The 13,156-nt window shown below is 44.0% G+C and overlaps 1 protein-coding gene across 1 annotated transcript in view; it reads right to left on the bottom strand.

Moving 5' to 3' along the window:
* LOC137375556 (uncharacterized) overlaps positions 1-12,559 on the bottom strand; it is a 78,164-nt gene extending 65,605 nt beyond the window's left edge. The window contains exons 1-5 of the mRNA XM_068042903.1: positions 12,162-12,559; positions 8,196-8,374; positions 6,463-6,668; positions 2,702-2,839; positions 1,773-1,956 (exon numbers count right to left, since the gene is read on the bottom strand). Coding sequence (XP_067899004.1) covers positions 1,773-1,956; positions 2,702-2,839; positions 6,463-6,668; positions 8,196-8,374; positions 12,162-12,264 — 810 coding nt within the window. The 5' untranslated portion in view covers positions 12,265-12,559. The remainder of the gene's footprint in view (positions 1-1,772; positions 1,957-2,701; positions 2,840-6,462; positions 6,669-8,195; positions 8,375-12,161) is intronic.
* Positions 12,560-13,156: the final 597 nt, after the last annotated feature.

Raw genomic sequence — 13,156 nt, 5'->3', positions numbered from 1 at the left:
TAAATTGTGGTGTGCATTCGAGTATTAATGTCAATCGCCATTTTATCCACCATGTTTAAGTTTGGTACTTCTGTGTTCCGATTGTCAAAATGGAGGAGGGAGGTCAGATGGGACAGCAACTTAAAAAGGGTCTAGCTTTAAGACCCAGGAGATCCCTATCCAACCTGCCTGGACTCAAAACTGTAAACATTTGTGAGTACATGCTGTCTTCCTTTACTCAGCTGCCATGCACGACAGAGACTTTTCATTGAGACCTCTCTACAAGAAGAACTGCTTGATGCTGCATAGACTTCTCTCTAAAGGTTTTTCGACAAGAAAAAAATTAAAAAGAAGCTAGACTTGAAAGGGACTTCAGCAATTTAGTTGTCTCCATTATTACCTTTGGGAGTGCAGAGAAAAATAAATTTGCAAGAGAACACATATATACAACAGTTCCTCCCCTATTTGGTATTTCTAATCGGTGCTCTCCAATTTTTGAACTCTTTATTGTGATAATATAAATGGATTTTACCTTTAACTGAAATTCTTGTTAGTTTATATTTCTATTTAGTAAATGTCCTTGCCTTCTTTAGGTCTTTAGCCTTCCCCTGAATATTTGTAAGCATGTGTTGGGAAGTTAAAACCCTTCCTGAGTTTAAGAGTGTGTTAATAAACCTGACTTCTTTGTTTTAACTTTAAAAACCATGTTGTTGATGCGGTCATTTATTATTAGGTTATAAGGGAGGGAAAGAAATTCCATCACTAATCTATTTACGGACAGGTAGTTGGAAAAACAGGGAAATTTGTACAGAAGAAAAAAAATCAACTGCCTGTTTGTAACACTAACAATAAGTCATGTGACATTCTCCTGTCGTTGGTCACTCATCCTCGTGGCAATTCCTCCCCACTGTTCCCACACCAGTTGGAAAGCGAGCAGACTCTTCATTACCCGATTGACTGATCTTGACTCTCAGTTAAATAGCCTTCTCACCCCACATTTCCAATACTTTTAGAACTAATATCTTAGAGTTCATCGAAAGTGAAGAAAAGCATAACGTTTTTAACACCACCACCCCGCCCCCCCCCTTATGATTTTTCTTCCTAATTGCTCACAGCAGAGATTAATGCTAAATTTTGGATAATGCTGGGGGGTTGATTGAAATGTCAACTTGGTTGAGTGGAGTTTTGGGATCAAGTTCCACTCCCGATCTAGGCTGGCACTCCGGTGCCGTACTGAGGGAGTACTGCACTGTTGGAGGTGCTGTCTTCTGGATGAGCTATTAAACTGAGGCCCTGTCTGCCTGTAAAAGATCCTATGGCACTATTTCAAAGAAGAGCAGGGGAGTTTTCCCCGTGTCCTGACCAATAATTATCCCTCAGTCAACATCACTGTGGTTTGTGTGACCTTGTTCTGCCCAAATTGGCTGCTGTGTTTTACTACATAACAACTGTATCAAAAACACTTAATTGGCTGTGAAGTTGTTTCGGACGTCCTAAGGATGTGACAAGTGCAATATAAGTGAAAGTTCTTTCATCCTGCTAGAAAATGTATATGTGTGGATACTGGAGGAAGACAGGTGGGGCTTGGCTGTTATGCTACCACAGTTGACTAGCCTGCCAATGTTCACTGCCTAGACCACTTGAGAGAAGGTCCCTGATCCCCCAGCAAGAGACTGTCCCTATTGGAAGAGTCGGGATATTTGGTAAACAAAATCCACAATTGTAGTACCGTCAGTCAGAAATTCTCCAAGTCCCTGAATTATTTCAATGAGGGAAGGAATGGGTGCACTCACAATCTCTCCCGAGCTTGGATCAAAGATGGAAGGGGACAGAACACCACTGCAGATCCAGACAGAGTTCACACAGGGCACAAAGCAGAGGCTGCTTATAAAACTGGCAAAGTAAGGGAGCTTCGTGATCAGTTGTCCATCCTGCGACCAGACTTTCACACTTTTATCGAAAGAGCCAGTCACCAGCCTATATAAGGTTGAGAGAGAAAGCTCGTTAAAGTTGAACGCTAATACTATCTCTGTGGACAAATGCAGCAACATCGTAAAGTCAGTCCAAATAATGCATTCCTTTTATCAAACACACACAATTCAATGAAAATCCTCACCTCGCTTAGTATTCCTTTTCTCCTCTTTTTAAAAAATCATTCTTGGGAACTGGGCACCACTTTCAAGGTGGACATTAATTGCCCATTGCTAGTTGTCCACGTGAAGGTAGTGGTGAGCCCTCTTCTTAAACCATTGCAGTCCATGTGGTGACGTTACTCCCACAATACTATTAATTAGGGAGTTCCAGAATTTTGACCCAGAGACAGTGAAGTATGAAAACAGGCTTGAAAGAGGAAATCATTGTCCTCAAATAATGATTGTCAGAGCCAATGTAAGTGTCCTCCACATCTCTTCATTCATCATGCATGATGATAACTCTTCTATGAGAGTACATTCTTTCTCCTGTGCAAGTTAAGTATTGGGCACTGAGCACCTTTACAAAGATGTTGGGGGACACACTTTTGGCTCGTTAATGACTGTACATGTCCTGCCTGCCTGCCATATTGGAGGTATAGGATGCGGTTTCATGCCCGAAAAATGGGCACCGCACGGCCAAATTTCCAGATCTAAATCTTTTGCTTGGTAAGGCATCCCAGACCAAACTATTAATAATCAGGAGGCACATTCTGCCATGCTCGGCAGCGAGGAATCACAGCAGCTCTTACCTTGTGCTCTCATATTCTCGGACGACCATGAGATTTGTGATTCCCGCATCGTGAGCACTGGGGTTACAGTAGACAACCTGCAGGGTTTTGCTATTAGGATATGAGCTGGTGTTATAAATGATGAGTTTCTTGTCGTACCTGGTTATACAAGAGGAGTGGAAATGTTTGTCAGTCCAAGGGTTAAAAAAATGTTTTATTTGAGATGATTACCTTAGTGTCAGTGTCTCTGTCACCTTCCCTCAGCTTCTTTTAGCTCTACTGGGAGGGGTGGGGGAGCATAGAAACAAGAGAAAGCCATTCAGCCCCTCTATCCCATTCTGCCATTCAATCAGATCACGGGTTATCTGCACCTCACTTCAAATCACTTGATATTCTTACCAAACAAAAATCTATTGATCGTAATATTGAAAGCTCCAGTTGAACCCCAGCATCCACAGTCTTTTGGGGGAGAGAGTGCCAGATTTCCACGATCCTTTGTGTGAAGAAGTGCTTTCTGAGATCAATTCTAAATGGCCACGCTCTAATTTTAAGATTAGGCTCCCTTGTTCTTGATTCCTACACCAGAGGATTTAGTTTCTCTGTATTCACTCTTTCAAATCACTTTAACATCTTCAACACTTCAAACAGATCAATCCTGGTGAAAAAATGTGCTTTAAATTCAAATTCTTTCTTTTGATCAAGCATCATGTAAGGATGTTTAACACATTATTTATCAACTTCCTGTGCCTGCTATTTGAACAGCAGTGTTGACCCTAAGCATTCGCAATTCACTCTATTTTTCTATCTTTACACTTAAGCCCACACTACCAGTTCTGCCATCTCATGGAGGTATTTCCTCTTCCTGTGTACACTTGCATTTCTAGACAGTTTGCACCTGAATACAGTATTGCTTGGTGAATTTATGTACTTCCGATTCACTCTGCATGAATTTATAACCAAAACAGCAACTTGACTTAGCTTAAGATCCCTGTTTGTCATTTAATATTTAAGCAAAGCTTAGCTTCAAAATTTAATATGAACATACAAATAATGACTGACGAAAGGAGGCCCTCTGATCCACCCAGCCTGTCCCATACAATATATACACTCCCCACCCCAGTCAAAACCATCTGATCTTCTGAGAGAGGTGAAAAAACAGATAAAACCCCAAGCCAATTTGGGGGAAAAATGTGGGAAATTCCTCTCCATCCCATAAGGACAATCAAAACAAGTCCAGGAGATCACTCTAGCCCTGATAATTCTAAGCAGTGCTTAACTTTGTATGGGGTGATCTGTGCCCCAGCCAGAAATAGGTCCTGTTCTCTTTTGACAGAATTCAGCAAATCAGTATCAAATGCATGAGCTGGCAGACTGTTCCAGAGGTGAATGATTTTCTGAAAAGAACTACCTCTGGACATCTAACCCAGACCGAGAGAGTCATAGAGGGATACCGCACTGAAACAGGCCCTTTGGTCCACCAAGTCTGTGTCAACCAACAGCCACCCATTTATACTAATCCTACATTTATCCCATACTCTCTACCACATTCCCACCATTCTCCTACCATCTACCTACACTAGGGGCAATTTACAATGGCCAATTTACCTATCAACCTGCAAGTCTTTGGCTGTGGGAGGAAACCAGAGCACCCGGAGGAAACCCACGCAGTCATAAGGAGAACTTGCAAAGTCCGCACAGGCACTACCCAGAACCGAACGCAGGTTGCTGGAGCTGTGAGGCTACAGTACTCACCACTGCACCACTGTGCCACCCCTAACCTTGGATGTCATAAAATTGTGACTCCCTGGTCCTCCTTAACCTATGAATTGGAAGAAACAACCTATTCCCTTCATCCTCTTATAAACATCAATCAAATCACCCCTAAGTCTCCTTTGCATCTTTTTCAAAGTCTCAGTATCACCCACCATGTGAGGAGAACAAAACTGGATAGTATTTTAACTGAGGCTTGACCAAAGGCAAAGTAGTTTGCTTTGTCTTATAGTCAATTGTCCCACAAATGCACCCCAACACTCTATTCACTCTAGCTATCACTTCATATGCAGTTCTGTTAATTCACTGGATGAACATTCTCCTGAATTAGTCAGAAGCCAGTTTACACTACAGGAGAGCAGCAATGTTATGAGAAGACTGTTACCACCAAGAAGCATCCCCTCCTGACTTGGATACATATTACCATTCCTTCAGTTTGGGTCACCATCCTGCAGTTTGCTAACTAACATCATCATGGAAGCATCATGACTACCAGGACTGCAGCAATTCTAGGTGTAGGTCCACCACCACGACCACCACTTTCTCAGGTGATCTAAGGATGGACAATAAATGTTGGCCTTGCCAGCAATTCCACTCCTGTGTAATGCTTTGCGATAGTTTACTACATTAAACGTGCTATATAAATGCTGCTCTCACATGCGTTCAAGTCCTCTGACGAAGGAATTTTCCTCCACACAAGATCAGGGGGCAGGTTGTTCAACCTTGCCCGTCTAAGAGCGAAGTCCAAAGTAGGGAAAGTCCTCATCAGGGAACTCCTCTTTGCTGACGATGCTGCTTTAACATCTCACACTGAAGAGTGCCTGCAGAGTCTCATTGACAGGTTTGCGGCTGCCTGCAATGAATTTGGCCTAACCATCAGCCTCAAGAAAATGAACATCATGGGGCAGGACGTCATAAGTGCTCCATACATCAATATTGGTGACCATGCTCTGGAAGTGGTTCAAGAGTTCACCTACCTAGGCTCAACTATCACCAGTAACCTGTCTCTAGATGCAGAAATCAACAAGCGCATGGGAAAGGCTTCCACTGCTATGTCCAGACTGGCCAAGAGAGTGTGGGAAAATGGCGCACTGACGCGGAACACAAAAGTCCGAGTGTATCAGGCCTGTGTCCTCAGTACCTTGCTCTACGGCAGCGAGGCCTGGACAACGTATGTCAGCCAAGAGCGACGTCTCAATTCATTCCATCTTCGCTGCCTCCAGAGAATACTTGGCATCAGGTGGCAGGACCGTATCTCCAACACAGAAGTCCTCGAGGCGGCCAACATCCCCAGCTTATACACACTACTGAGTCAGCGGCGCTTGAGATGGCTTGGCCATGTGAGCCGCATGGAAGATGGCAGGATCCCCAAAGACACATTGTACAGCAAGCTCGCCATTGGTATCATACCCACCGGCCGTCCATGTCTCCGCTTTAAAGACGTCTGCAAACGCGACATGAAATCCTGTGACATTGATCACAAGTCGTGGGAGTCAGTTGCCAGTGTCCGCCAGAGCTGGCGGGCAGCGATAAAGGCAGGGCTAAAGTGTGGCGAGTCGAAGAGACTTAGTAGTTGGCAGGAAAAAAGACAGAGGCGCAAGGGGAGAGCCAACTGTGTAACAGCCCCGACAATCAAATTTTACTGCAGCACCTGTGGAAGAGCCTGTCACTCTAGAATTGGCCTTTATAGCCACTCCAGGCGCTGCTTCACAAACCACTGACCACCTCCAGGCGCTTATCCATTGTCTCTCGAGATAAGGAGGCCAAAGAAGAAGATAAATGCAAGTGTTGTTTTCATTGAACACGCTTGGGGAGTCCCTGTGCCTTGGTACTAGTCAAGCTGTGCTTAAGATCTCTGAATTTGTTAAGCGGCAAGTCTCACCGTGAGGAGAGAGGGCGTATTTTACACCAGGCAAACACAGACTCTGCTTCTGTACATTTTGCCATAATATGACTTCAAGCCTCTTAAATAAAATGATGTCTTTATCTATCGTTGTTTTACAAGTACTCACCCAGCAGAGTATATTCGTGTATCAAGGCAGACTACAGCTGACACAATGTCCTTATGCCTGTGATCAGTGAAGCTCTTGCCCAAATCTAACACGTGACCAGAATCTTTCTTATCATCCAAAGCAAAGACCCTGAGCTTCTTTTTGAATCCACAGATGAGCTGATGCCTCCGGTGATTGATCGCCATGCAAAATATAGAAGTATTTAACTGGAATTAAGCAAAAGACAGAATCAACAGAAGCAGGTAATGCTCATTTGTTTGCTGTTTATGAGATCTTTCTGTGCACAAATGGACCAGTGCATTTTCTATATTACCACAATGACTGCACTTCCAAAGTAATTCATTGGCTGTAAAGGGAGAGACATCCTGGGGACACGAGAGGTGCGATATAATTGCGAGTTCTCCCTTTCTTTCTTAAATCAGTATACATATGCCCCAATCAAATTATTTATTACTAGGCATTCAGATGCTAGCTGTGGTTCAGTGGTAGCAGCCTTGCCTCTGAGGCAGAAGGCCAGGGGCTCAGGCTCCACTCCTGAGACTTAAGCATGTAATCCAGGCAGTAACTCCACTGCAATAATGAGGGAGTGCTCCACTGTTGGAGGTGTTGTTTGTCAGATGAGATGTTAAACCGAGACCCCGCTCGCCCTCTCAGGTTCATATAAAATATCCCATAGTAGTATTTGAAGATACACAGAAGTGCTCTCCTGGTGTCCTAGTCACTACTAATCCCTCAGCCAATAACATTAAACCCAATTATTTGGACATTATCACACTGCTGCTGAGGGGAGCTTGCTGTGTGCAAATTGACTACATTAAAACAGCGACGACCCTTCAAAACTTTCCTCCTTATTCTTAACTTTGTTTTCTATTAGTGCTCTCTGGAATTTTAACTTTTCACCATTGTTTACAAGTGTCAACTTAACCAATCCTCTTGGCAATTCAGAATGAAAGTCATAGGCCGAAAGTTTACATCGCCCCAGCGGGTCGGATGGTGGCGTGGAGGCGGCATAAAATTGAGCGGCAGGCTCCAGGAGGCCTACCAACCCCGATTCCGCCTCCGGGCAGGTTTACGGAGGTCAAGTGGGGGGGCGGGGGCTGGGAAACGACCCACCTGCCCGAGGCCAATCAAGACCCTTAAGTGGCCACTTAACGGCAAGCGGGTGTGCTGGGGACATGAAAGGCTACCCAGCGATAGCTGCCGGCCTGTCTGTGCCCCAGGGGGGTGGGGGGGGGGGTGCATGGCAGTCAGGCATAGGGTGCCCGATTGAGTTCCGCCCCCGCCTCCCAACTCACCCCCGAGACACAAGACACCCCCCTCCCTCCAAAGGACCACTCCAGCCTCACCAGGGAAGGACCGATCCCCCTGGTGAGGCATGCCCCTACTTAACTTCCCTCTTCGATCCATGGCGTCGGCTGGGCTGCAGTCCCAGCAGTGGCCACCGCTCCCGGTGGCGCTGCTGGGCCTAAGAGCTGCCAGCCCACTGATTGGCCGGCAGCTCACTGAGGTGGGACCTCCTCCCTCAAGTTGGTGGAAGTCCCGCCTCGGGACAATTAAAGCCTGGGGACCCGTAAAATACGGGAAGGATCCCCAGGCTAGGCGGAAGCAGTTTCGCCACCGACTTTCACGTTGGAGTCTGGCTCCCATCCATCCACCATAAAACTCCAGCCATAATGACAATGATGAAAAAAAAACAAGGATGAAAGTAGAAACCCCCATGATGCAGCACTTACCGTAATCCGGTCAAATACGGTGGCTCCGACAGTCCATACCACAATAGTCCCATCATTTGATGCTGAGAAAAGGAGCTTGGGTTCAGCCCAGTACAAAAACTGTGTGATCATACCATTGTGCTCAAAGACTGAAAAGGTCAGTTGCCCGGTTTCCAAATCCCACCATTTAATAACACCATCTGAACAAAGACAAGAGAGAAAGTGTTTATTGAACAAACATCACACTCCATATTCAGTGTTCCCATCCCAAAGTTTTAATTAGGAACAGGTGTCTGCCATTCAGCCCCTCGAGTCTGTTCTGCTGTTCAATTAGGTAATGGCTAAGCTGTACATAAATTCCATTTTCCTGCCATTGCACCTTATCCCTTGATACACTTACTTAACAAGCTATCAATCTCACTTTCGAAATCTCCAACTGACCCTGGCATCCACAGCCTTTTGCAGGAAAGAGTTCCAGATTTCCACTACCCTCAGTGAGGAAAAGTGCTTCCTGATGTTGCTCCTGAATGGTTTGTCATAGAAACATAGAAAATAGGAGCAGGAATAGGCCATTCGGCCCTTCGGGCCTGCTCTGCCATTCAAAAAAGATCATGGCTGATTGTCTAATTCAGTACCCTGTTCCCACTTTTTCCCCATATCCCTTGCTCCCTTTGGCATTTGCAAGCCACCACCTGCCAAGAAGGAGGCATATTAATTTTGTCATTTAAACATTGATTTTAAACTTGCTGGGAAGAAGAGGAGGCCTGTTACAAGGGCTGCCAGGCACTTAGCTAAAAATAAATTGCATACTAACAGACCGTGCTTGCAGAGACAAAAGGACCATTCCCTGACACATTCAATCTACAATGGATTTTGACCACCAGATATTGAAGGTGTAAGGAAGAGCATTCTAGAGACTGCTAAGATGATACAATCCACAAAAGCCAGGACTGGTTAAACCTGTTGGTCACATGGTTAAGTGGCTGCTCCAGGGTTTTTTGAACTCATCACAGAGGTTTTGAACTCAGAAAAACTGTTTGCTCCTGGAGTGAGAAGACCTCTCCTACCTGCTCCCATCTCTTTCTGATAAGCCTCTGGACCCATTGAGGACACATGAACCACAAGAGAGAAAAGTCTCCTACATTGAACAAGGTTTAAGAAAAATACTGGGCTCCAACATAAAGGAAGACCTACCTAAAATCAAGGATTTTACAGTGAGCTCGAAGAACAGTAACCAAAACCACCTTCAGATATTGCCTCAAACTTTTCCACTTTATTTCTTCTGCTCTTTTCTGTCTCTATCTGCATGTGTGTATCACGTATGCATGCTAGCCTGGGCGTGTCGCATAGCCATAGGCATTAACCGAATTAGAGTTGAAGTTTAATAAAGTTCAACTTTTGTTCTTTAAACCTAAGAAAACCTGTTTGGCTAGTTTCTATGCCTTATAATTGGAAGTTAGTGAACAAGGATTCACTAAGGGGGAGCTAAAAAAATGGCATGTTTAAAATTAAGTCCTATTGCGGTAAGACCAGGTGAAGGCTGAGGGAACCCTAGACCCCTTTCTCCCCTGGTCGTAACACGCTTTACTCTAATTTTTATATTATGTCCTGGTTTTTCGGTCAGTAGAAATAAAAATGGGAGAGATGTGAAACATGCTGCCAGCTCATCACCTGTGATACACTATCATACAAGATCCACCCCAATGCTTCCATTACTGACAGTTTCGCACACTGGGAACAGCAGTATCCTAAGGTTGAAGTAGATGAACGTAATTGGGGTAGGTTTGCGGGGGCTACATAAGGACCACCCCTGTCTACGAGTGCCATTGCGCTGGGGGTCAATATTACATCAGTTGTGGATAACATTATTCTCCTCATCTTCATTCTTATAGCAGTCTCCTGCTGCCATTGTAGGAAGGCACTGAGTAGCAGAGGCTCTTGGTAGGTGGGCCTCATTGGATTGTTTAGGAAGCTGTTCTATTTTTCTTCTCCCATAATAATGATTATTCTGCTGCTGACCATTTTGCTTCCCTATCCCCTGCATAGTTAACTCGCACTGCCTGAAGCAGAAGGGAGTAATTGCTGGGAAAACAAATGGTTACTAAACAATAGTCTTTCCGCAAACACTGTGACTAAAGTCCTACGCTGTCAGGAATCCATATTAAATTGACCTTGTTTGATTGAGATGAGACGAGATACCATTGTTTATGCTCGGTCCTCAACAGGTTGCTTACCTCACTAGGGTTACCCACAGTTCATTGGGATGCACTTTTTAAAAAGTCTTCCTAATGCTCTCATCACCTCTTCACATGTTTTTGTGTGACTCTGGTTATTATTATTGGGAAGAGTGAGTGGGGTGTGAACGGGATACGAGGGAATTTTATAATCCTCTTTATGTCTCCCCTAAAATTCTCCATCTTAGATCTTCATTAACTGCACTTTGCCCGTTGTGATTATCAGCAGCTGTGGTTTCTTTGCTATTTCACATTATTTCTGTTCCCCTGTTCTGCAGCCAGTGAATCCTTTAGGGTGCACAGTTCCTTCAGAATTTCTTCACGTTTGAGCAGAGACAGCGAAGGAGTGGACTTACTGAGCGCTGAGTGTGGGTGCTAAATATGATGGTGCCAAATTCCTGTCAGTGCTGTTTTAGGAGAGCTGTGAACCAGGATTAGCTAGTTTTTAGTGCTCTCATCAAATCTATTCCTAAATGTAGATAAGCCAGTCAACTTTTGGCTGGGATAAAGCATAGTTCAATCCTATCCTCACTGCTCCTATGCAAACATGCATTCCCTGATAGGTATCAGCAGCTGATTTCCTCCCACCTTAACCTGAGGCCAACCGTTACACCTAACTGCTAGCCCGGCTGAAATCAATAAGGAAAACCTAAGAAATTCAGGCCAATAATGGATTAAATAACCTCAAACTTAAGATGGGGGAAACAGCTCCACATAATGTGTTCAGATAAAGAACGTTCTTCAGCCTATTTGATCTCACCTTTCCAGGATGTCTAACCCATTTCTGCTTCAGCCTTGCCTAAGAAGCAGATAACCCCTCAGTTTAACGCCTCTTCAGAAGGACAACATTTCTGACAATGCAGCAGTACTTCAGTTCCATAATGGAGTGCCAGCTTAGTTTGTAAACTTTAGTTCTGGCACGAGAGCTTCAGCCGGCAACCTTCTATCCAACTGAGGGAAGTTGACACCTCACTCACCTTTCTTTTCTCCTTCCTTAACCACATCTCCACATGGAACATTCCCTTTGATTGCTTGGCTAAACTGGGAATGTGTTGAGCAAGGACAGTGCCAGGATTCTTTGTTTTCCTCTGTGCTGTACCATGTGACTAAATCAATGCTAAATGGTGGGTGCGAGGATAAAAAGCGGATGAAAAGGTAAACAGTGATTAAGATGATAAATAATGGGTGAGGTGACGTCTCATCTCAATCCAAGAAAGATTTGTAATTTACTGTAAGTGACCATATAATCTGGAATAATATATAAAACCAATTCCCAATTGTTAGTTTGACCCAGTGAAGAGCACTCTTCCTACTGATTCAGAGGGTCATGGTTTCTGGCTTGATGTTTCTGTGCAGTACTGAGCGGGTACGGTGCTCTTGGAGGTGCTGAATTTTGGATAAGTTGTTAAACTGAGGCCGCATCTACTTGCTCAGGTTGGTGTAAAAGAGCACAGGTCATTATTTGAAAAACATAGTTAGTGTCCTGGCCAATATCGCAAATAAAATCATTAAAATGGATTAACTGGTCTTTCATCTCATTGCTGTTTTGGGATTTTATTGTATGCAAGTTGGTTGTCATGTTTCCCTATATTACACTTCAGAACATTTATCATTGGCTCCGAAGCACTTTTTGGTGCCTGAGGTTATGAAAGGCAGTAAATAAGTGCAAGTAGTTTCTTTCCATTACTGCAATCTATGAGAGGAGTGATTTGAAATATTGAGATTACAGCAGTAACTTGCTTTACACGCTTACCCTCAAAGCCGGTCAGGAACTCTCTTCGAGCCAAGTGATATCCCAGAGCACTCACTGAACGATTGTGGCAGTCTGGGACTGTCAGATGCTTCTGCATGGACATCTTGTGTCAGATTTACAAAGGGACGCACGGCAAGAAATCAAGAGAGCTGCATGATCTGTGTTATCCCCCTGATTTAGATCCTAGATCAACTGCATCTTAGAACTCTTCTGCCTCAGCTTAGTCTCACATTGCAGAGAAATCTCTTTGAAGTCAGTTCATCTGCTTAGCCAAGCTCAGACGCATGCACAGTAGAGAGTACTGGGTTTCCCTCTGTGTAGTTTGTCTCATTCTAAAGCACTCCTGTGTGTCACAAAATGGGATTAGAGACCAACAGTCCCGAATCTTCAGGGCAGAAACAATGCTGCACAGTTTAAAAACTTCCTGCTCTGCAACCATGGAAACAAGACACCAAGTCAGGTGACTCAAAGTCAATAGCATGGGCCTCATGCCAAGTTTTAATTCCTGAGCTTCAACTGCACCCAGCCCTGAAAAGCGCTGAGAAAGGAAAGGATGCTTTGTAAAATAAACTTCAAAATAGAGATTAATGCAACACATTGGTGAGTCTGATCACAAAAAATAAAATCATTATCAAAGGCTCTTAATCCAGACTTGCCCCTTAACTAGCATTGCAAAACTAGCATCAATATAAATGCAAATAACAATAAAGCAGAGACCACATGTTTCTAATGAGTTATACAATGCACCAGTCCATCATGATTATAATTTTCCATCATAATATGCAAATTGAGTGATTTAAATCCATGTTTCCCTTCAAAAAAAAATCGAAAGATGCACTTTGAGTTCCACACAGCCCACCTCACTCCATCCCCACTCCACAACAGATCCTGCTTTTTCAGGTTAAGGTGGAAACAGAGGCATTCTTGAATCAGAATTGTACAGGTTCTAATCAGAATGACATTCATCCAGTGAACAGTCCCAGATTTATTTATTT

Source organism: Heterodontus francisci, chromosome 12, assembly GCF_036365525.1.
Source record: "Heterodontus francisci isolate sHetFra1 chromosome 12, sHetFra1.hap1, whole genome shotgun sequence".
NCBI lineage: Eukaryota > Metazoa > Chordata > Chondrichthyes > Heterodontiformes > Heterodontidae > Heterodontus > Heterodontus francisci.
The sequence above is the reverse complement of the archived record's forward strand: the minus strand, read 5'-3'. Positions and strand labels throughout refer to the sequence as shown.